The following is a 25,261-nucleotide window of genomic DNA, read 5'->3' on the forward strand; positions in this document are numbered from 1 at the left end:
TTCACATTTGTTTGCACGTAGTATAAGTTAACCCCCTTTGCTTCCCAGTCTGTATCCCTGGGAATAGTCCCACAAAGCTGTTCTGAATCTGGTTCTTAGGATTAGGAGCACCTTTTAATCAGTTATCAGAGGAGACACAGAGCTGTTCTCCCTTTTAAAAAAGTGATTTGGAGAACTTTTTTTTTCCTCCCTTCTCTGTTTCCCAAGCAAAAGCAGACCTCCCAATGCAGCTCTGGGCAGCTCTTGACTCAGCATTGACGCTCTTAGGGTATGGATAGAGAATCATCTGCCCTCAGAATAACTAATTGACCTCGTTAGATGAATAGCTTTGAAATTTTAGGATAATTTAAGATATGTTTTATAAATTGCACTTATTGTAAACAACTCTCATTAAGTGTTATTTATAAATATTCAGCATAGTCTACTATAAATTATTTTTCAGAGATAGTTTGGGAATGGGATTTGTTCAGAATTCAGCCAGTTAAAGGATCTGCACTTGCACTGTCCTATATCTTGAAGTATTTGAGTACATGTTGTGAAAATTATCTCTTGTTTTTACTTTGTCATATTGTCACAAAACAGAAAGAAGAAGGAAAGCTTCAAGGACAGCTTAACAAGTCTGATTCTAACCAGTATATTAGGGAACTGAAAGATCAGATAGCAGAGCTGAATCATGAGGTAAGTGATAAATTTTGATCTTCACATATTTCTTTCTTCCTTCCTCTGTATTGTAACAACACTTTGTTACTGGTTATAAGACTCTTTTATGCTAAATATTTTCTACGAATCCTTGATTATAATTAATAAGAATATTCTAAAAGATTGTCTTCTTTAATAAGGTTTTTTTTTCTATGTCAGTATTGAAGATCTATTTTTCTTAAACCTCTCAATCATGACCTAAAATGATCAAGTATTAATATTTGCATGGCATTCAATTGTTCTATTGTGGTCTGAAAACCCTTGATAGTTGCCTAGGTGTCAAAATTAATTAAACTAAAGTTTCTCTTATACTTATAGATTTGTGATATTTACCGTTGTGGGTAGAGGGAAGTCTTTTACTCTTGTCTTCTTTTTCTCCTCATGGTGGTATTACTGAGATTGCAAAAAAGGATACTTGCCTAATATCAGTTAACAGATTTCTTAGTATCTGAACACTTTTTAAACTGGCAGTACCTTGAATCTGTGAGATTCAACTCATGAAATTTTCAGATAGTTTACTAAGTACTATACTGCGTAGTTTAAATTATTTGAATTAATGTGTTTTGAATAGAAAGACACTTTTTCTTATTGTGATTCTAGGTCAGTTTCCTTGTTCTTTATTATTTTTTAATAATAAATACCTGGCTAAACACAAATGGAAAAACATGTTTCTTAGTTTGAATTATTTATAAAATAATCTTTATTCACAGTAATAAGATTTGAAAGGGTAACCTAAATTTCATTTGTTTAAGAAAAGAAGAAACAAGCTCATTTTGACCACTAAATGAATTTAAACCTCAAGGGAAAAGTTTGGACATTACCCTTTCCTGGTATTACATCCTTCAGTTCCCTTCAGTTAAGTCTGAGTGATTTGAGTAATACCTCCTGGAGGTAAATCTAAGAATAAAGTCTGAATGAAGAACAAACCAAATATTAACAAAAATGATTTATCTTTAAGGTTTAATTTAATTCGTCCTGGAAGTGTTCTGGTCATTTCTATAAATATTGTTTTGCAGTCATGATAATATTTGGGGGATTCAGGGTATTATATAATTTTTAGTTGTGTGCATTTTTTACAATCTGTTTTGATCCAGTAGCCATGTATGAAAAAAAAAAGTTACAAATAAGTATGTTCTAGAAATCCTTATTCTTTTCAGAGCCCTAGGAACTATTCTGTGTTCAGAAGGTATTCCCAAAGGAAATTGTGTCTAAAATAAATCTCCCTGTTAAAATTTTGACTTCTAGTGATAAGGAAACTTTAATGTTGCTGAATTAAGAAAAGTATACATGGGTCGACTTTATGTCTAAAACTTGTCTAAAAATCAGCCAGCAAACATTAATTTTGCCTGCCATCTACCTTGACTGCAAGTAAGGATGTTTTCCTCATGAGGACTGTCAAAAAATAGTTCACATGAAGTTTAACTTTAGTGTCGATTTTTCACATATGACCTGTGAAAACAATCTCTTATCCTGTACACACATGAAAAGAAAATTAATCCACAGGCTAGAGTTTTCTGCTGTTAAAATAAAGAGGTAGATTGTGCACATTAAAGACTAGAACAGTGTGATATTTGCCAGAGTCCTGAGCATAAGCAGACATCAGTCAGAAAACAGAGAGAGGTGAGCTGAGTATAGTACAGCTGGGGACAGAACAAGTAAGGGTTCAGTGGTGAGAGTGAGCATGGGGTTGGGAGGGCAGGGGAGGCCAGATTTCACTGAAGGATTAATGTGACCAAGTACGGGAAATAGGGTAAACTGAATAGACCAGCTTTGTAGGGGGTTAAGAAAGGTGTCAAGTTTTTTGTTCTAGTGTTTTCATTCTTGTGATATACCACTTCACAGTGGAAAAAAGACAAAGCCATTCTGATCTGTTCAATTTAATACTTGCCTGTGAGCTAGAATTTACCAGAATATTTTGGCTTTCAACATAAAAATTACTTTTGAGCTATTAATATTGTATTTGTGCATGTGACTGTTAATATTTTGTCAGCTCATTCTTGTACTTCTCTAAATGTTGAAGGAAATATTGAGACAAACTTTGCAGCTACATCTTCCTGAAGACACAGCAATGTTGTACATGTTATAGCAACTATGACCACTTAGCATAGTCAGCTGTATAGAATAGTAAAGAAGATTAAGCGAGTTATTTTTAATGAATGGCTAAATATATTTTTGGCCTCTGAAATAACAATAATAGTTACTGTTTTATTTATTGAGTACCCACTATGGCCCAAGCATTGTGTCAGACACTTTATTATTACTGACCCTAATTACAATCCCACATGAAGGTGGTATTGTTCTCAGTTGCATGAATATGGAAACTGAGACTCAAAATGATTAAGTTATTTGCCCAGGGTTGTACAAGTAGTAAAGTTTGAGCCAGGGTTGAATCTAGGGCAGCCTGCTCTTTTGTGTGCTTATTACATAGACTTAGATAAGAAAACATGTTATTCATCCTGGAGTCTTAAGAATGGCGATTAATGACACTGTTTTAGATATGTAGTTCCTTCCTGACACAATAATCTGCATCCCAGTAAGTGAAATCTGCAATCGACACAACCACAAGAACTCCGCATCTCTCTCTGCTGGCATTGCAAATACGAATTTATCTTCCCTTCGTGTTTTTTTTTTTTTTAGTGATCCATCTTAATGCCTTCTCTGACTCTCAAACCCTGCATTTCTACCCTTACCACCTTGCTAATTTCACTTCTAATTTTACCTACTTCCCACAGAAATTTTTTAATTTTGAGCCTCTTAACTTCTGCCAAGACCATCACAGAAGCCATTGTGGAAACCCTGATGCCCCAAACATGGCAAGAGCTGTGGTTGAATTCTCCCCCATTTCCCACATCCAGTCCCCATGGCATAGGAAAGGACCTTGGTCCCCAGTGCAGGTGCTTTCCTTACCCTGTCCTCTCCACCTCCTTCCCTCCCACCATCCGTCATCAGCACATCTACTATATATAGTAGGTACTGGGCTTAGAACTGAAGATAAAAAAAGATTGAAGGACAGTCCATACCTTGATGGAGCTTACATCCTAACAATGGAGATAGGCGTGTAAATAAACAAATAGCAATATAATACAAAAAAGTACAGCAGTAGAATAATCCAGTAGCTACCATTCATTTAATAGTTGTACTGTGCCAGACATTGTACTATTACATTTCCATTATTTCCTTAATCTTCATAACAGTCCTGTGAAGTAGGTAGCATCGTTATGGTTCATGTTTTACGCTGACAAAACTGAAGTTCAGGGAGATTAAGTAACTCCTCGAAGTCTTAGACTAGTCAGTGGTAGTGGTGGGATTTAACTTCAGGCTATGTGACTCCAAGCCCATGCCCTTAATCACCATAAGTTATAGAAACCAAAAAAAAAAAACAACAACAAGCCCAGTGCCATCAAGTCGATTCCGACTCATAGTGACCCTACAGGACAGAGTAGAACTGCCCCACACAGTTTCCAAGGAGCACCTGGTGGATTCAAACTGCAGACCTTTTTGTTCGCAGCTGTAGCCTTTAACCACTGCGCCACTAGGGGTTCCGTATGCTATATAAAAAAAAAAAAAATGCTATATAGCCGCCTTAAAAACATACAGGAGTATATGTTTCAAAAAGCGATTTGAAAATGTTTTTGAAATACAGATTATATTTTTTCACTTGTTCTTGATGGTGCTGTGATGTTTGTGGTTCTGGTGGATGTTCTAGGAGCAGGTAAATTTATTCCAGACTAAGAATAGTTCACTTATACTAAAAAGTAAATATTTTTCCAATAAACAGCTTTAATAAATTTTATGGTGTCCTAATAGTTTTGATGTATCTTATATCCTTAAAATCTCACAAAAGCGATTCTAATTCTGTTTGCTTAGTAGCTTTTCTATGTAAATTTTTACTGTTTTCGTTAATCTTTCTACATGTAGCCACTAAACCAGATATAAAAAAAGAAAAAAAGATATAGGCACATGTCAAATAATTATTTTAATCTTGACAGCTATCCTGTGAAAAGTATTGTTATATCCATTTTTTAGGATCAGAGAGACTAAACAACTTGTTCAAAGTCACATGATTCATAAGTGGCAGAAACTGGAATTCTGGATCAGGACTTTCAGTTAGCTTCAGTGTCCTAAACTGGAATGAAATGAAAGCAAAACAATTATGTGCATTTAAAGAAAGATTAAAAAAAAAAAGCCTTTACAGCATTTTTATTTATTAATACCCTACCTTGCTCCAGATAAGATTAAGGAAGCTTATAAATGGCACAAACTATCAAACTAATTTTGTGAGGAAAAAATAACACAACTATAGGGTCACTATGAGGCGGAATCAACTCGACAGCAACAGGTTTTGGTAGGAATGGAACCTATGCATGGTATACAAAAATGCAAACCACAGAAGTATCTATGTATTTGCCGTAAGTGGGCCTCAGACTTGGCTCTAAGGCTTTCAGCCATTAACAAGAAGCAGAAACCTGTTTACTTGGACATTTCAGGGTATCTGTGTGATAAAAATGGGGGCAGTGGTGGTTCAGTGGTAGCGCTCTTGCCTTCCTTTATTTCCCTTTAGAATAGATCTCTTGCCTTCCTTTATTTCCTGACCAATGCGCCCCATGCTCAGCCACTACCGTGCTCAGTCTGCCGGTGGAGGCTTGTGTGTTTCAGTGAAGCTTTCAGACTAAGATGAACTAAGAAGAAAGGCCTGACAGTGCAATTCTGAAAATCAGCCAATGAAAACCCTACGGATCACAGTGGTCTGACCCACAGCTGATCATGGTGATGCCACAGGACCAACTAGTGTTTCGTTCCGTGGTGCACAGGGTTGCCCTAGTAGGAGGCCAGTTTTAAGGCAGCTAACAACAACGTGATAAAAACATACCAATTGGTTGGGAGAGCCACAACTGTTGCTAGTACCAAGACCAAATAGCAGTTTCTCTATTGCTTCTTCATAAAGGAGACCTTCTAGTATGATTTCGTCAGCTATAACTTTACATTCTATAAAAGAGTTGATTCATAATCATAAAAATGGAACAATTTGAAGTATAGAAGTATAACATATATTCACAAAAGTGGCCAGGTCACAAGTTCTCAGCTAAGTAAATTATCATAAAGTGATCACACACCTATGTAACTACCACCCAAGTTCAAGAAATAGACCCCAGAGCCCCATTCATACTCTCGCCAACTACTACTCACTCCCTCCCTCCCCGAGAGTAACCGGAATCTTGACTTCTAACCCAGCAGTTAAGTTTTTGAACTTTAAATGTCTGCACAATATGAATTCTTTTGTATTTTGCTGCTTTTGTTCAACATTATTTGTGAGATTTAACCACGTCATTTTAAAATGTAGCTGTAGGTTGTTCATTTTTATTGTTGTATAATCTTCTTTTGAGTAAATATACCACAGTTTTGTTTTTGTTGATTCTGTTGTTGATGAGCATTTGGATTGTTTCCAATTCTGTTATGAACATGGCTGCCAGTGAGCTCTCCTGTGTGTGTTGCTGGGTCACAGGCATGCATACGTTCAACCGTTATGGACTGACAGCGAGTTTTCCAGAGTGGTTCTGCAAATTTACACTCTCTCAAGCAGTGAAAAAAGTTCTTACTATTCTACATCCTCATCAATACATGGGACTGTTATCTTTCTAATTTTAGCCATTTTTATGACTGTGAAGAGATTTCTCATTATGGTTATAATGTACATTACCCTGATTACTAATGAGACTGAGTACCTTTTCCCCAGCATCTAGAACAATGTTGACATGTAGTATGTACTCTATAAAAAATGTTTGAATGAGTAAATGATGTTCTTGAAGGGTTTTGCTGACAAGGTAACATATAAGCTGAGATACGAATGTTAAAAAGCTTCCTGATATATGAAAACCAGTGGAAAGAACAGTCCAGGGAGAAGAAACAACTGACATAAAGAGCCCAGAATGAAAATGAAGTACTCTTACTGAAAAACAACACTAGTGTGCCTGGAGTGTAGTGGAGGATGGGACAAGTGATGTGAGATAAGATTAGAGAGATAGATGGGATCAGATCATGTGTGGTGCTTTGTAAGTCAGGATAAATAGCTTGGGTTTTATTCTTAGTATGGTGGGAAGCCTTTGGATGCTTTTAAACAAGGAGTGATATGGTCTGATTTGTCCTGCCTGCTGTATGGTGAATTGATTGTAGGGGAGCAAGAACAGAAACAGCGAAGTTCGTTAGGAGGCAGTTACAGTAGTCCAGGTAAGAGGAAATGTGGCTTAGAAGGATGGAAGAAGTGAAGGTGTTAGCAATGTGAGTGTATTGGAAGTATGTTTTAGAGGTAGAGAACTTGCTGATGGACTATATGAAGGGCAAGAGAGAAGGAAGTCAATGGCTCCAGAGACTTTTGACTTGAACATTTGAGTGAATGGTTAGTGTCATTTACTGAGGTTGGGGAAGAGCTCTGTTTTGTTTACGCTAAGGTTGAGATTCCTGTTCAACATTCAAATAAAGATACCAGGTAGGCAATGGGTATGTGAGTCTGAAGTTCCAAGCAAAGGTTAGGGCTTAAAGATTTAGTTGTCACTGGCATGTAAATAAAGGTTCCTCAGTGACACAGTTTGTGCTTGAATACTAACCTAAAGACTTGGGATTCAAACCCACCCAGCAGCATCACAGAAGAAAGGCCTGGTGATCTGCTTCCATAAAGATTATAGCCAAGAAAACCCTGTGGAGCTCAGTTTTCCTCTTTACCACATGGGGTCACCATGAGTTGGAACTGACTAGACAGCAGTGGCTTCGGGTTTTTTTCTTTTGGTTGGCATATAAATGACACTTGTATAGAAAGAGAAGGGGGTCCAGGAGCAAGTTCTGAGTCACTCCCAACCTGTAAAGTCAAGAAAGAAAAACCATTAGAGGAGACCAAAACCATCACCAGTGAGATAGGTAGAAAGTCGGAGAATTGGTGACACAGAAGGCCCCAGAAGGAAGACTTTGAAGAGGAAGCATTTTGGCATCATTTATTTTAATTATATTTTAAACTTCGGTGATCCTTCTGAAGAATGAACTTATTGAGAAAGATTTCTTCAGCTTCTTTCACCATGTATAAAAATGAGGAATGATTTAGGAAGAAACTTGAAACGAGGAATGGTCTCTCATTGAACAATTACAAAAGTGCCCTTCCTAAAGAAATCAGAGAAATGTAAGCTACTTCACTACAAGGGTGGGAAAAAAGAACAATTATAAGATGCTGTAAACAGTCCTGGTGGTGCAGTGGTTAAGCACCTGGCTGCTAACCAAAGGGTCAGCGGTTGGAACTCACCAGCTGCTCCAAAAGAGAAAGATGTGGCAGTCTGCCTTCTGTAAAGATAACAGCCTTGGAAGCCCTATAGGGCAGCTCTGCTCTGTCCTGTAGGGTCACTCTGAGTTGGAATCGACCCAACAGCAATGAATTTGGTTTTTCATTTATAAACACATACAACCCAGGGAGGTAAACCAACTTTCTAGGCATAGCCATTGTGCTGTTTTCCAGTATCCAGAAGGTCTTCTGTCATTCTGTCTCCTTTGTTGAGTAGGCAGTTTTTGAAGTTAAATCCCTATAAATTACAGCAATCTTCTTTTGTTATTTCAGCCCATTAAATAGACAATTAGGTGTCTGAATAAATAAATGGAAATCTAAACAAAGCCTCATTGTAGTTGGCTTAGAAAATGTTTATATGTGAATACCCTTTAAGTTTTTTAATTCTGATGACTCTGTTTATATACACCTGAGCTATGGGTTTAATTAAATACCCACCAGAAAGTGTTTTTTTTTAATGTCCTGAACATTTTCAGTACAACAGAATGAAACACTGCCCAGTCCTGTGCCATCCTCACAATTGTTGCTCTGTTTGAACCCATTGTTGCAGTCACTGGGTCATTCTATCTCCTTGAAGATCTTCCTCCCTTTCACTGGCCCTCTACCAAGCATGATGTCCTTCTCCAGGAACTGGTCCCTCCTGACAATATGTCCAAAGTTCTTGAGACAGTGTCTCGCCATCCTTGCTTCTAAGGAACATTTTGACAGTCCATGGTGTATTCAGCGTTCTTCACCAGCAGCACAATTCAAAGGCATCAGTTCTTCTTAGATCTTCCTTATTCCTTGTCCAGCTTTCGCATGCATATGAGGCGATTGAAAATACCATGGCTTGGGTCAGGCACATCTTAGTCCTCAAAGCGACATCTTTGCTTTTTTAACACTTTATTTTACCTTGCTAAGATACTGAGGAACAGATATAAAAGTAGGAGGGAAACCAGTAGAGAGAGGCACGTCTGAAACCAAAGAGAGAGACTTCCCCTGCTCAGTTTGTTTTTAGTGTGTGGTACTGAAAATAGCATTCATAGAGATTGATTTGGTGGCTGAGGGTAAAGCTTTCTTAGTCAAATGAGAGAAAACCCATAAAATACAATCTACTTCCTTGATTATATTTTGAAATAGTTTGAATTATGTCCTTCTGAGGTGCTGATCCAAAAGATGTGTTCAGAGCCAAATTGAATCTTTTCTGTCTAACTTACTTTTGCATTATCCACTAGGCTACCTAGGCTGTCAGTCACACTTGTTTTGTCAGTGCTTTATATTCTTAAATATTGAAGTCCAGGCTCTTCAGATAAGCCAGGACTTTGATACACAGTCAATCACTTAGAAAATAGTTTCTTTTCAATTGAGTAATTCAACTTTTAAAGGGTATTTTTAAAAGAAGCAGTAACATAACACTGACAGTTTTTCAAAATAGGCACATGTGAAAACATGATCCGCTAACTTACTGTCAATTAAAGGGAAATTGATAGCTCTCTCAGATTTACAAAAACGAAAAGTATCAAATTGTGGTTGGAAGTCTTTAGTGCAGTAAATCATGTGCTTTTCATGGGCCATATCTCACAACTGCAGTTGTACGTGAGATAATCAGATTTTCACTCCCCACAGGCTGGACAGCTGAAAATGTCATACCAATAGTACATGTCTAAGACTTAGTGCTGCTTTGCAGCCTGTCTGATTTAACTTGTTGTGGTCAGTCTGAGGAACCTGTGATATGATAAGATAGCATTCATGAGGTCATGTGGTTTGCAAGTACCCAATCTTAACAGAGCAGCCTGTGAGCACCTCAGGATGAGGAAGAGTGGGATACGGACCTTGTCTGTTTGAAAGCTTTTTGTGTTCAGTGACAAAATAGTGTGGGTATGTGTATATATTACATACCTAAAGTATTATTTTTCCCCTAGAAGTTAGCTTTAATTTCTGGGGGAAAAAAGTGAACACTACAAATGGATTCATCTCCTTTTACCTAATACCTTAGTCTAAAACATTAGCATTTTTATTGCAAATATTTTTCTACCTATTTAAAATTAAACTAGAAGAGGTAGCCACCATTTCTGCCCCTACTGAGGAAAAAACTGGATGTAGAAGATGAACAATGTTGGTAAAGTTTTTTAATCAAGTAAAAGCTATTTGTATTTTTTCTAAGTAGAAGTTACTTATTTTCGGTCTGGCAACATCTTCATTGGAAACATACCCACAAAATGGCTGATTTTTTTTTTTTTTTTTTTAATGTAACATCTTTTTTGAGAAATGTTTGACCCGTGCAGTTCACACATGTGAAGTGTACAATTCACTGGTTTTTAGTATATCGTGGAGTTCTGCAAAACCATTATCACAGTCAGTTTGAGAACATTTTTACTACCCAGAAAGAAAACCCATACTCTTAGCAGTCACTCCCCATTTATCTCCAAATCCATCTCCTTCAGTCCTAGGCAACCACTAATCTACTTTGTTTCTGTAGATTTTCTTATTCTGTACATTTTATATAAATGGAATCATACACTATGTGGTCTTTGTGACTGGCTTCCCTTAGCATAGCATAATGTTTCACGCAGCATAATGTTTTCAAGGTTCATCTGTGTTGTAGCATGTGTCAGTACTTTGTTCCTTTTTATTACTGAATAATATTTCATTGTATGGTTACACCACCTTTTATTCATTAGTTAATGAATATCCAAGTCGTTTCTGCCTTTTGGCTATTATAAATAATGCTTCTGTGAACACTTTCATATACAAATTTCTATGCGGACATGTGTTTTCATTTCTCTCAGGTTTATACCTAGGAGTGGAATTGCTGGTCATGTGGCAGCTCTTCATGTCTAACTGAGAAACTACCAAATTGTTTTCCAGAGCAGCTGTACGTCTTGTATTCCCAACAGCAGTGTATGCGGGTTCCAATTTTTCAATATTCTTGCCAATACTTAGCTCTCTTTTTGATTATACCCATTTTTTAGTGGGTATTTCATTGTGGTTTTGATTTGCATTTCCCTGATAACCAATGATGTTGAGTATCTCTTTATGTGCTTCTTGGCCATTTATATCTTTTTTGGAGAAATGTCTACTTAGGTCCTTTGCCCATTTTTTAATTAGGTCATTTGTCTTTTTATTATTGAGTTCTAAGTTTTGTTTATATTCTAGACACATGTCTCTTATCAGATATGATATCTGATTTTTAAATATCTTTCTTTAAAGTGCTTTTAAACCAGAATAATTTCTGCATGACTAGAATGGTTTTCAGGCTTTCTTCTACAGAGCATTAAGTGATAAAGTAGTTGGCTTTTGAGATCAAGCCTGTGTTTTCATAGGAAAATGAAATGAGCTTACTTTAGAAGTCATGGCCTTAGGCATGATACCAAAAGCACAAGCAACAACAAAAGAAAAAATAAATTGGAAATATCAAAACTGAAAACTTTTGTGTTTCAAAGAACATCATCAAAAAACTGGAAGGATTACCCACAGAATGGGAGAAAGACTTTAAAATCATGTATCCGATAAGGAGCTAAAGGTAAAGGAACTGATAAGGTAATAAAAAGGATTGAAGTACTGACACGTGCTGCAACACGGATGAACCTTGAAAACGTTCTCCTGAAACATTATGCTGTGCTAAGTGGAGCCAGTCACAAAGACCACATATTGTTTGATTCCATTTATATAAAATGTCCAGAATAGGAAAACCTATAGAGACAAAAAGTAGATTAGTGGTTGCCTAGGTCCGGGAGTGATGAGTTTAGAGAGAAATGAGGAATGACTGTTAATAGATACAGGTTTTCTTTTGGGGATGACAGAAATGTTCTAAAATTGATTGTGATGATGGTCTTACAACTCTGTGGATATACGAAAAGCCATGGAATTTATACACTCTAAATGGGTGAATCGTATGTAAATTATATCACAATAAAGATGTTAAAAAAAAAATCACAGTTTTGTTTCCTGGAGAATTTCCTAACCTGAGATTCATGAATTGTTTGCAAATATTGTGTGCAAAACACATATATGCATCTTTTGAGGAATAGGTTCATAATTTTATCGTGTTTCTTGGGTGAGCTGACAGACACCTAAAAAAATTTAAGATCACTGCTTTTGAGCCATTAAGTTGACCATGGTATTTAGCAGTTGTTGTAACATAACATATAGATGACAGACTTGGGTGAATTAACTTTCTTGATTTTCTGTTAACTCTGTTTACCATCCTACATTCCAATTTATTTGTAAATGTTTAGTGGTTTGTGCCTGCCTATGTAGACAGTGTAGGACCTAGAAGAGTACTTGGTATGTAGTAGACACTCAGTAAATAATAATGAATGAACATTATGAGAAAACTTGACTATGCCTAACAGACCAGACTTGTTAGCAGAATTTAAGAGCACCAGCTCTGGAGCGCGTGAATCCCAGCTACGCCACTTTCTACCTTTGTAACTTGGGGCTAGTTAATTAACCTCTCTGTGTTGGGGGGCGGTTATTGTTGAGAATTGTTGTTATTGTTAGCTGCCACAGAGTAAGCACCCAGCTTGTGGCAACCTCAAGCACAGCGGAACAAAATGCCCAGTCCTGCACCATGCCCGTAATGGTTGTGGGTCAGACCATAGTGATTCATGGGGTCTTCACTGGCTGATTTTTGGAAGTAGGTCACCAGGCCTTTCCCCCTAGTCCATTCCCCCTAGTCCATATTTGTCTGGAAGCTCCTCTGAAACCTGATAAGCGTCATAGTAACATACAAACCACCGCTGACAGATAGCTGGTGGCTGTGCTTGAGGTATAATCAAACTCTGGTCTCCCTCATGGAAGGTGAGAATTCTACCACTGAACCACCAGTGTCCCCATTGGTGAGGATTAAATTAGCTAATATTTGAAAAGCACTTAGAAACACTGCCTGGAACATAGCAAAAACACATGTACACATACAGTCATAGTATTATGAATTATTAAATCAATCTGATGGCATTACTCCCTGGCTTCAGTGACTCCCCTGTAGCCATAGCCTTCATGATCAAGTTCAGACTTTTTAGCACAGATTAAGATTTTTCATAGTGTAGTCTCTGCTTTCCTCAGCAGTTTCATCTCTCACTCTGATACCTGTATCCAGCCACACCAAACCACTCGAAGTTCCCCACTACATAACACATTCTCTGGCTCCCAAGACTTTTCACATGCCACCTGTGCCTGGATTTCCCCCTCCCCACACCTGCTCATAGTTTAAGACCCAACTCAAGCTTCGTCCTCTTACTCCTCCTCTAAGAATTCTCTCGTCTAGCCAGTGTGCTGCTGCTCCTCTGGGCTGACTAACAGTGTGCCATTTAGGAGTCAGCTGTTTGGTTATCTGTCTCCCCCTCAAGACTTTTAACTCACTGAGAGCAGAAGCCTTGTTTGTCTTTGCCTTCCCAGCATCTGGTACAATGCTTGTTACCTAAGACTCAGTGCACATCTGGTTAAGTGGTTAGGTGGGTCGATAAAACCTATGATTGTTAGAGAACAATTAATTCCTCTTAATAGGATTCAAGACAGAAAAGAAATACTTGGCTTTCATGCAGGTGTTTTGCTAAAGATTTGAATTTTTTTTAAATGTTTCAGCCAAAGGTTAAATCAAGTGAAATCTACATGGCACTTTGATGTAGCTTTTAAAGTTCAGAGTGAAACAAGTGTGAAGTGATTTATTTCCTGTAGTTGGTCATAAATTTACATAGAACACATATATTCCTAGCCTTTTCATCATTGACATTAGCGTACCTTCTAAATAGTGTAAATGGTTTCAATTTTATCAAGATGTGTCAGCTGCCAGGAAGAGGACCTTCAATGGTAGTTTCATTTTGTTTGCCCAGAGTACTGGATAAACCTAAGTGTGCACTGTGGAAAACCTGCAGAAGCAATTCTTTGTAAATGGCTTTATGTACACCTCCCCCACCCACCCGCAGCTTCTCTGGTGGTAAATGTGCAGTGTTAAATATCTTCAATTCCAAACTTTCTACCTTTTTCACTTATTAAGTGGGTACGTATGTTTTTCTTATTTTAGAAAAAAATGTGTTAACTATTGCGTTTTACATATTTTATGTAAAATCTGCATGTTTTGAGTGTGTTTTGTCTATTTTTTATTTTAATGATTTACTTAGCCGAAAGCTAAAAACCTTTCTAGCAATGTCTATTTAGTATTATTTCAATACAATTATTTATTTTTTTTAACTTAATCTAACTTTTCAATACTGTATAGACTTGGATTTTGTCTCTTGTCTGTGTAATGCAGTAATCCAAAAAGTCATGACCTCTAGTTGATTGCTTTTATTGGTTTCCTGTTCTGATTCACTGGAAATCTTTTGGTTTGTGTGCTTGTTGCTAGTTTTATTCTTTGTCATGTTTACAATTCAGTTTTTGAAGAAGCTGATTGAAGACAAATTTAGCATCTCGCGTCCTATTTGAATTGATTTTATATTTTGAAAACTATTAAAAGAATTCTGTAAGGAGTCCCAACAAAAGTACTAAACAAACTCTGTTTTGGGAAATAACAAAAGAAAAACAAAAAGTAAACCTCCAAAATTTGCAAATACAAATCTAAGGGATTATTGGAGCCCTGGTGGCACAGTGATTAAGAGCTCAGCTGCTAAACAAAAGGTCAGTAGTTCAAATCCACCAGCCACTCCTTGGAAACTCTATGAGGCAGTTCTACTCTGTCCTGTAGGGTCGCTGTGAGTCGAAATCGACTCGACAGCACCTAGCAACAACAAGTGATTATTGAACTTACTATCCAAGTGTGAAGCATAGTTACTTAAAATTTTACATTATCATACATCACTTACAGAAATATTACATTTAGCTTAAAAAGGTATAGCTCTATGTTTTACAAAGATTGATTATACAAACCCAAATGTACAAATATGAGCTTTTATAATCTGATATGACTCAGTCTTGGAAACTTACCGCAACTGTTTTGCAGTTCACTTGGTATCACATGACTCACTTCAATGGTTTAAGCCCTGTCTAGTAGTGATCAAAGTTCATTTGGTTAGGGGTTTTTTTTGGTGTGTGGATGACTTTTTTCCACTTTGTTGTGGATTGATTGTCTTTCAAAATACCCAGTTCAGTCCTTCCCCTTACTCTTTTGAATCTCAGAAAGTGGTAATTGTCTGAACAGTTTAGCTCCTACTCACACATAGGGAGAAAAATTAAAAACTTGAAATAATACATGTGGAAGCACTTTTAACTGTAAAGCCTGTTGCTGTCGAGTCGATTCCGGCTTGTACCAACCCTATAGGTCAGAGTAGAACTGCTCCATAGGGCTTCTAAGGAGTGGCTGGTGGGTTCAGACTGTTGGCCTTTTTGGTTAGCAGCCAAGCTCCTAACCACTGGGCCACCAGGGCTTCTTGAACTGTAAAGCGCCATATAAATATAAGGGTTTATTATTAATTCCATTATACCTACATTTTAAATTTGATGAAGGATAACCCGTTGTGCCTTTTTAAAATCAAATGTAAAAATCAACCCTAACTTTTTCAAGTTACCGGTATCCCATAATGTGCTAAAAGAAAGCAAACACACAGGAGCGTGTTGTCTTCTCTGTCCGTGTGAATACTTGCCCCGGTGATCAAATTGTTTTAGTACAGATGTCTCTATTATTCATTAAGCTCCTATGTTTAAGAATTATTAAACTCAAACTGTGAAGCTTCTCTGTTTTACAAAAGAAACCTCTACCTTAACATTTAGTGGTTTAGCTAATAAAGTAGACTAATGAAAATTTTGAAAAAATATTTATGTATCCTAATGATTATGAAATCCTTTGGGGCTTCAAAATAATCATCCCTGCAAGTTTTCTCTGCTTAAATTTTCAACGATAATTTTTATGTGCAATGGTTGTAATAGTTTCTAATAGTCTCTTTCAGCGTTTGAATTTTTACTATTATGCAGTTAGAAACTCTGCTGTTTCCTGTCAAAACCTACATCCATCAGACTATGAACATGACAATTTCCTGTTTTCTTATTAACCCTACTGCATTTTGTGCTTCACTCTTTGTAAGCTGCATATCTTCGTGTATCACTTTCCTTTTCTAATTACTAAGTCCTTTTTAGGGGGCCATTGTTTAATACATGCAGAGAAGTCCTGAAATGTAATCCCTATGTTGATAGTAAAAAGTTAAGATTTTGTTAGCTTTTAAAGTTACGATACGTGCATCAAAATATCTCAAATATTGTGGAAATAAATTCTGCATGTTTTTAATTTTTTACTCTCTCTTAATGCATAACACGATGAAGCAGTCCACGTCAGGTAAGAAGCAGTAGATTATTTAGGTCTTGCATATTTGTACTCCCGTCTGTCTGCTTACCAGTATTCTCATTCAGAATTTAAAAGAATGGGATGTAGGTAATAAGTACCTGAGGCTTTTTTCAAGTTAGAATGCAAAGTTCTAGGATACAGAAATGATTAAAACACTCCCCACCATCAAAGGGCTAACAGAAGAGATAGAATATATATATTGTGTGTTAGACAGCGAGTCATTCCATATTTTTCCAAACACTGCTGATTTTAAATATTTAACCCCAATGTTAGATCATCTGATTTGGAAAAAAGCTGTTTATAAATAAACACTCAAAATAAATAGATATACATATAAATCCATATATGTATGTACACATATGTATTTATGTCAGTGGGTAGAATACTTAGGGAAGTGTTTATGCTCATTGGTTTATAACAAGTGCTATAAAAATTATAGAAAAGATAATTGATTAAACTAATATTTAATTTCAGAATAATGCTGGAAAACATAAAGGGAAAACTTTTAAAAGTAAAGGAAGGAGTTTTTTCTGTTTTTGGTTCGTTGTTGGGTTATTTGGGGGTTTTGATCTGTGTGAGTGTAACTACTGTCAAAATGCTCAAGCTACAAATAACTTTGAAAGCATATTTGAGAGATTTTATTGATGGCCTTATTCTTGAAATACAACCAAACAAATCATTGAAACAGAAACTCAGTATGCACAGTAGCGAATGTTTATTTTTAGAATTATACCCGGCCTTGTTCCCCAAAGATTTTGAGGCAGTTTACATGAATACATATAATTCAGAAATGATTAAATATTAGGTTAAATCAAATGAAGCTGCTGATATTTGACTCTTTGACTTATAAAAATGGCAGTATCATATGGCTTAATCTAATAGTTAAAAGAATCAATTCACTGGGAAAATCTGGGAAAATCAGAGTTAATATTAGCACACAGAAAATGCATACAGTATGAAAATGGTCCACATATTGAGCTCTAAGCTTCTTAGTAGCCAAAGCAAAGTAGGAAACATAACTACATTTAACATAATGTCTACTTAGATAAAACCAAACCAGTTATGCTTTTCCTGTTTCTAAGCTTTGAAAGAAACTTCCCATGTGGGCCCACATGAAGAGGGCAGCAAAATGTACTGGACAGGAAAGTTTTAGGCTCAAGGCCTAACATCTAAGTAAGAGCAATTTTATGATGGACTGAAAACAGTGGAGTACCAGTACATAACTCAGTGATCGTGTGGTTAGATCCAGAGGTAGAATTTCGAAATGCTAGTAGAGAATGAATGACAATTACATGTCTTTCCAGCAATCCTCCATAGGTATTATTCCTTGGACTTTTATTTAGTAGACATTTTTATTGATGTATAAGATATGTACAGAAAAAATGCACAAATCGTAAGTGGCCAGCTTAATGAATTATCACAAAAATGAACACCCCCATTTAACTACCAGCAGGGTCAAGATATAGAACATTGCCAGCAGTTCAGAAACCCCCTTGTCACTTCCCCACTTACTGCCGCCCTCTCATTGCCTCACTCAGAAGGCCTGCCTGGTTTTTAACTTTATACTAATGTAATCATACAGAATGGATTATTTTGTGTTTGGCTTCTTTCAAAACGTTAAGATTTATCCATATTGTTGTGTGTAGCCGTAGTCATTTATTTTGTTATGGTGTAGTATCTCATTGTATGAATATACCATAATTTATTCATTCTACTCTTTATAGACATTGGGTTATACCCATTTGGGATTATTATGAACAAAGCCACTATGAATACTCTTGTTTTTTTGGTGTACATATATTTATTTCTATTGTATATGTACCTAGGAATGGAATTGCATGGTAACTAATAATTTATTGTTCAAACCAGGACACTTGTGACTTTTTAGAATAAAAATAGAACCCTTAATACTTGTGCTGTGACAACAGGTAAGGATTATTCTAGGTATAGGGTATACAGATGTTCAACTGTAGTAGACACTGCCAAACCATTTTCCAAAGTACTTGTTCATGCTCTGTCAGCAGTGTACAGAGGACTTATTGTTCCACCTGTCCGCTAACATGAATATCTAAGATTAGATAGCTGAGAATTCAATGTTGTATTTTCTGTTGTGAACCTGGAATAAAGTTATTCAGTATGGTGAGTTTAAGGGACAAGCCGACTGGCAAAAGGTAAGGTAGAGTTTCTCTTGCAAAAATTAAGGAGCCTCTTGTACAATCACATTGGAAAACAGTTTGTCAGTATTTACTAAAGCTAGGCGTACATATTCGACCCAGCAATTACACTCTTGTTCAAGAATGTTCATAGCAGCATTGTATGTAATAGTCCCAAACTGGATACAACCCAAATGGCCATTAACAGTTAAACAGATCAATTGTGATATATTCACATGCTAGAATAGTACACAGAAATAGTGAACTACTGCTGTACATGCCAGCATGAGTCAATCTCACAGACAATGTTGAATAACAGTAGTCAGGCACAAATGAGTACATACCATACGGTTTCTTTATATTAAGTTCAAGAACAGGCAGTATTGTTCTGTGGTGGTAGATCAGAATAATGGTTGCCTTTGTGGGTCGGTATATGGCAAACACTGGGAGACAGCAGAAGGGAGCCTTCTCGGGTGTTGGAAATGTTGTATATCTTGATCTGGATGGTAGTTATGTGGGTATATACATAAATAAAAGTTTATCAGCGTATGCAGTTAAAATATGTGTACTATACTGTAAGTTTTAGCTCACTTTGAGAAAAAAAATAAGGAGCCTCAACATAGTCTTGAAATGGGCTTAGTCTCAAAATTTCCTAAGGTAGTTTTTGTCATTATAGCATGCAAACATGGAAAAATACCACAGAACTGATTTTAAGCGTTGTAGTTTCCCAATGAAGTATGTTGAAAAATAGTTTAAATTTCTTTGTTTCAGTTGATGAGACAAGTTGCTTTGACAATTCTTAGATAGCACTTGTGCCATTCCAAGCAGACTTTCTAAAATGTAAGTCTGATCACTCTCCTGCTTGAAATACTTCAGTGGCTCTCTGTTGTCTTCAGGTCGAAACCCAAGCTTAAAAGCATGACTCCTTAACTAGGCTCTTTATGGGTGAGCCCCTCCCTACCTTATCACTTGTCACCCCCCCATCTCAGCACCCAGCACCCAGTGTTGAACTGCTTATGAGTTCCTCAGGCCTACCATGTACTTGCTTGCCATCATACTTTGAGCACGTGTGTCTTCTACCTAGTGAGGATGTGTGATACCCTGTGATATTTCCTAACCAGAAAGAATAATTGGTATAGACTTCAGCCTTTCTGAGAGAAACCAGGACCCTACTTAAAGTCCCAGAAAGGGCTGTGCTCTTAAAAAAGTATATTTCATTAATGTGTGTATGTCTGTGTGGTTTAAAGCTCCTGCATTTCCCAAGAGTTGGTGTTCTGAGACCTGTCTAAGCTGGAGTGCTATTTTTTTTAATTTAATTTAGTTGTTGTTGAGAGTATACACAGTTCCTATTGTTCCGCGTCTTCGCTAGCAACATAAAGAACATGCACCAATTCAACAATCTCTACATGTATAATTCAGTGACACTGAGTACATTCTTCAATTTGTACAACCAATTTCACCTTCCTTTTACGATTTGTTCCTCCCCCATTAACATAAACTCACTGCCACCTAAGTTTCCTGGTTAATCTTCTGAGGCGCTGTTGTCAATTTGATCCCATATAGATAGTTTTTAAAAGAGCACAGTGCTCAAAACAGACATTCTTTACTAATTAAAGTAAATTATTGTTTGGTTTAAAGAATACTTCAAGGGATATTTTTGATTAAAGGTTTAAAGATTATCTCAAGACAGTAGTTTTGGGCTTCATCCAGCCTCCAGAAAGGCTCCAGAAAGTCCGGATTCCATGAGAATTTGGAATTCTGTTCTGTATTTTTACCCCTTTTGATCAGGATTCTTCTATAGACTCTTCGATCAAAACATTCAGTAATGGTAGCCAGGCACCACCCAGTTCTTCTGGTCTCATGGCAAAGGAGGCAGTTGTTCAGGGAGGCAATTAGCCACACATTCCATATCCTCCTCCTATTCTTGACTCTTCTTCCTCTGTTGCTCCAGGTGAATAGAGACCAATTGTACCTTGGATGGCTATATGCAGGCTTTTAAGACCCCTGGCACTATTCATTGAACTAGGAGGTAGAACAGAACCACTCAGCAAGATACTAGGCCAGTTACCTAGGATGTCCCATGAAACCATGACCCTAAACCTCCAAACCAAGAAACCAAATCATATGAGGTGTTTGGTTATACATAAGCAGCCTCAGCTGCTGCTCTTTTTTGTTGTTGTTGTTGTTGCAAGTATATCATACAACTTTTGCTAGTTCAGCTTTTCATAGATGTATGACTTATTGAGATCAACTAACCAGCTGTGCAACCCTTTTCCTTTATCAATGAGATTTTTCCATCACCAGAAACCAAAACTCAGTGTAAGCTGAAGTATTATATCAGTAAAACTTTTTTACTGTCCTGATGAGAGAGCCTGATGTGTGTAATAATCTGAAAGAAGCAGTAGACTGGATATGATAGTACCAATGTCTGATGAGCTAATTGTGGAGGTTTGTTTTTTTAATGTTGGCAGTGGCACCTAGTCATTTTTAAGACAAAATTTCAAACATAAAATCTTAAAAGTATGTTCCAAAAGATCGGCCTAAAATAACTAACCCAGACCAGAAAACATCTTTTTTTCAAGGTATAAACCCAAAACCTGTTGCCGTTGAATTGACTCATAACAACCCTATAGAACGGAGTAGAACTGCCCCATAGGGTTTCCAAGACTGTACATCTTTACCGAAGTAGACTGCCACATCTTCCCCGCCACGCAGTAGCTGGTGGGTTTGAACCGCCGACCTTTCGGTTAGCAGCCAAGTGTTTAACCACAGCTCCACCAGGGTTCCTTTCAAGGTATTGTAGAGGCATTTTGTCGACATAACACTGTCATCAGCATCAATTCTGAATTGACTCATACCTATCTTGTAACAAAATGTTCACTCATTCCCTCCTGAACACCCATGTGTCTCTTTCATATTACTGTTGAGTTGTTGTATTAAGAACTAGTTATTTTATCAAGGCCTGTAAGCTAGTACTGGCTGCCCAAGGGTAAACATGTTATTCCATAAAGGACCTGGTCTTTCACCTGAGTATGAAGCAGATCCTCAGAATAAAATCTTAAATTGAAGATAGACATTTGGTAGGAAGGAAAGAAAAGGCTCTGACTCTTAGACACACACCTGCGTTCTCTCACTTGGATGTAAACTCTTGAGATGTCTAATATCGGATGGTGTTCCAGACTTCCAGATGAGGAATAGATCATATCATAAAAGCCTCAGGCTTCTCGCCATTTTGAATTGCATTTTTTTCTCTAGTTGGTGTGTCCGCATTTAGGCTAGAATGTTTTAAAAATATGACAGTGGCCAGTGTGATGATGGCAGTGATAAATTAACAAAAAGTCTTTAATTCCAAATGTATTTACCCGGATCAAATTTTTCTTAGCATGATCCTAGTATAGTAAATCCCCAACTATGATTCATTTACAGCAGTGTCTCTCAAAATGTGATCTATGGACCATCTTCAGAATCACCTGGAGTACTTGTTTAAAATACAAATTCCCAAGCCACACCTGCTAAACCCAGATGCCTGAGAGTAAAAAAAAAAAAAAAATTCAGGGCCCAGGAATCCATATTTTAAAAATAATAAATCCAGGTGGTTCTTAGGGTACTCTTAGTATCACCCACATTCTCACAGAAGTAAGAGCTCCAGAGCAACTCACTGGGTTGACTAGCCAGTGAGATCATCCGTCTGGTAGCTGTGGCTCTTTTAGCTGATGCTGTCTGGAAAATGATAAATTTAATTAATACCTAAAATAAGTTATTTTTAGATGTCATAGAAACTAGAAGACATTCATTAGACAGAAACAAAGTTTATAACAAAATTAAGTTTGTTTTTACTTATTTTATATATTCTGAGATTAAAATAATCTTAAAGATGGAATTAGATTATGTAATTTCCAAGTAGCCCTGGTGGTGCAATGGTTAATCGGTCAGCTGCTAACCGAGAGGTTGGCGGTTCAAACCCACCAACCTCTCCATGGGAGAAACAACATGGGAATCTGCTCCCGTAAAGACTTACAGCCTAGGAAACCACGTGGGGCAGTTGTACCCCTGTCCCACAGGGATGCTATGTGTTGAAATTGACTTAATGGCAAACAACAACAAATTTTTCTTAAAGGTCTTCTAGTTCAACAGGCCAAGGATATATCATTTAAAAATACTTTTTCATTTGCTTCCGGATAGCCTGGGTTTGGGGGATGGGTTGTTATATCGAAACAAAAATAGCCATTATTTGATGATTCTTACAACTGAGTGATAACAACATGGGAGTTCGCTGAATTATTGTCTGTATTTTAAAAAATAGTCCACAATAAAAAACTTTTTATTTATCTGAACGGCAGAAATGGGGGATGGGGGCAGAGAAGCAGTGCAAAATCATAGGGAAACCAGAACTTTTCAGGCAGTGCTGTTGAGGGTGTAAATTCATACTACCTTTTCTGGAGGGCGGCTTAAACACAGAAGTTAAGGGTCTTAGGAATGTTGAAACCTTTGAGTTATATTTTATATCTGTGGTTCTACATCTTAAAGAAGTAATCAGGCAACTCTGCAAAGCTGTATGTTCAAAGATGTTCATAGCAGTGTCGTTTATAACCGTGAGGAATTGGAAACCTAAATTTCCCAATGAAAGGATTATGTAACAGATCATAATGCATTAAAAATGAGATCCAAGCAGCTATTGAAAGATTATGACACAGAAAGGAGCTTGTGATGTTATTAAATGAAAACCAAAAAAGTTAAACCTGTTGCCGTTGAGTCAGTTCTGACTCATGATGACTCTACGGCAGAGTGTAACTTTTGGTTAGCAGCCGTAGCCCTTAACTACTATGCCACTAGGGTTTCTTGTTAAATGAAAAGCAGGTTATAAAACAATATGTGTAGTATACAGTGGAATACTACTCAGCCAGTAAGAGAAATGAAATCTTGATACGTGCCACAACATGGATGCAGCTTGAAGACACTATGCTGAGTGAAGTAAGCCAATCACAAAAGGACAAATATTATATGACCTCATTTACATAAAAAGATAAGAACAGGCAAATGTATAGAGACCAAAGTTTATTAGCAGTTACCAGGGGTGGGAGAGAGGGGAAAAGGGGGGCTATTGCTTATGGAGTACTGAGTTTCAGTTTACAGTGATGCAGAAATCATATTGATTAAAGGTAGGGTTGTACAGCTGATTAATGTAATTGCTGTCAATAAGTTGTACACCTGTAAAAAGATGAATTGGCAAAAGTGTGATAGGAGTATATTTACAATGACAAAAAAAAAATGTAGCTGCTAAGGTTACTTATGTACAACCTCATGGGGTTTTGTTCTTTGGTTTAAAAGGTTTAGGGTCATGGTTTCATGGGACATTCCAGTTAGTTGTCCTAATAATGTGTTTAGTGCTTCTTTTCTACCTCCTAGTTCATTGAGTAGTGCCTGGGGTCTTAAACACTTGCAGACCACCATCCAAGGCATGACAATTGGTTTCTGTCAGCCTGGAGCAACAGAGGAAGAAGAGGAGTCAGGAATAGGAGAAGGATATGGAAGGTGTGGCTAAGTGCTTCCGGAACAACTGGCTCCCTTGTCATGTGACAAGAAGAACTGGATGGTGCCCACTGCTATTGCTGAATATTTAGATAAAAGATTTTATAGAAGAAACCTGATCAAAAGTGGGGAAATGCAGAACAGAATTTCAAATTCTCGTACTCTAAACTTTCTAGAGCCACTGAGGCTAAATGAACCGCTGAAACCATGTTGCCCTGAGATAATTTTTAAAACTTAAACCTGAAATACCCCTGAAGTATTCCTGAACCTATACAATAGTTTAGCTAAACTAGTAAAAAAAATATCTGCCTTGGGCATTATGCTCTTTTTAGAGCTATCTATATGGGATCAAAGTGACAACAGCAACTCGAAAGATTGTTAATAGGGAAGAACTCAGAAAAGGAGGCTGAGAATGATTGCACAACTTGAAAAAGGTAATGCTGCTGAACTGTACATGTAGAAACTTGAATCGGTTTTTATTGTGTATATTCTCAACAACAAAATAAAGTTATAAAAATGTTTTTAATAATATATGAGTAAATAAAAAGCAATATATGTAGTGACCAGGCCATTTTTGAAAAGTAAATACACCCACTCCTCATTTATCAACATGGTTAGGTTCCAAAGACCAGGTCATTATGGAAAAATCGGTGTTATGCAAAAAATGGAGGATGACCACATCATTACATAACTGCCAAATTACATCATTACATAGCTACCAAATTACACCATCATGTTACTGCCAATCCAGTGAGAATCATGGCCCAGCCCGGTTGACACAGAACCTTAACCGTCACAGCCAGCGTTAAACTCTCACCTCACACCTTGGCATTCGTTACTGACAAACGTCATTGTTAATGTGTAAAATAGTCGGATAGTAGATTTTTTACTATTGTCATAAATGTGAAATGTCAGATAACGAGATAGTTGATAAGTGAGGTAGGTGTGTATAAGGTTAGAAAGCCATCTAGAAAGACATTAAGATGTTAATGACCATCTCAGGATTGTGGAATTGCTTTATTTTCTAAGTTGTCTTTAGTTGATATGTTGCTTATGTAGTAAACATAAAACTAAAATCATATCGAAGACAGTTTTTTTAATAGTCATCCAGTAGTTTCTTATGCTGTTAAGTTCTCTGTGAAAACGCTTACACAGAAAGAAGTGCACAAAATCATTGATAATTTTGTGGTGATATTTGTTCATGATTTAGTATCAGTCTTCGATATTGGGCAGCCTGCCTCTAAAACAAACAAAACAAAAAACTGGGAGACTGACAGTTCCATATTGTTGTTGTTGTTGTTGTTA

General features: G+C 36.9%; 1 protein-coding gene across 11 annotated transcripts in view; it reads left to right on the top strand.

Annotated features, from left to right (window-relative positions):
* Nucleotides 1-25,261, top strand: part of EVI5 (ecotropic viral integration site 5) — a 267,245-nt gene that overhangs the window by 225,198 nt on the left and 16,786 nt on the right. For all 11 annotated transcript variants that reach the window (XM_023558405.2, XM_010598105.3, XM_064282266.1 and 8 more), the window contains one exon: nucleotides 583-678. In XM_023558405.2, coding sequence (XP_023414173.1) covers nucleotides 583-678 — 96 coding nt within the window. The remainder of the gene's footprint in view (nucleotides 1-582; nucleotides 679-25,261) is intronic.

This window comes from Loxodonta africana, chromosome 3, assembly GCF_030014295.1.
Source record: "Loxodonta africana isolate mLoxAfr1 chromosome 3, mLoxAfr1.hap2, whole genome shotgun sequence".
Taxonomy (NCBI): Eukaryota; Metazoa; Chordata; class Mammalia; order Proboscidea; family Elephantidae; genus Loxodonta; species Loxodonta africana.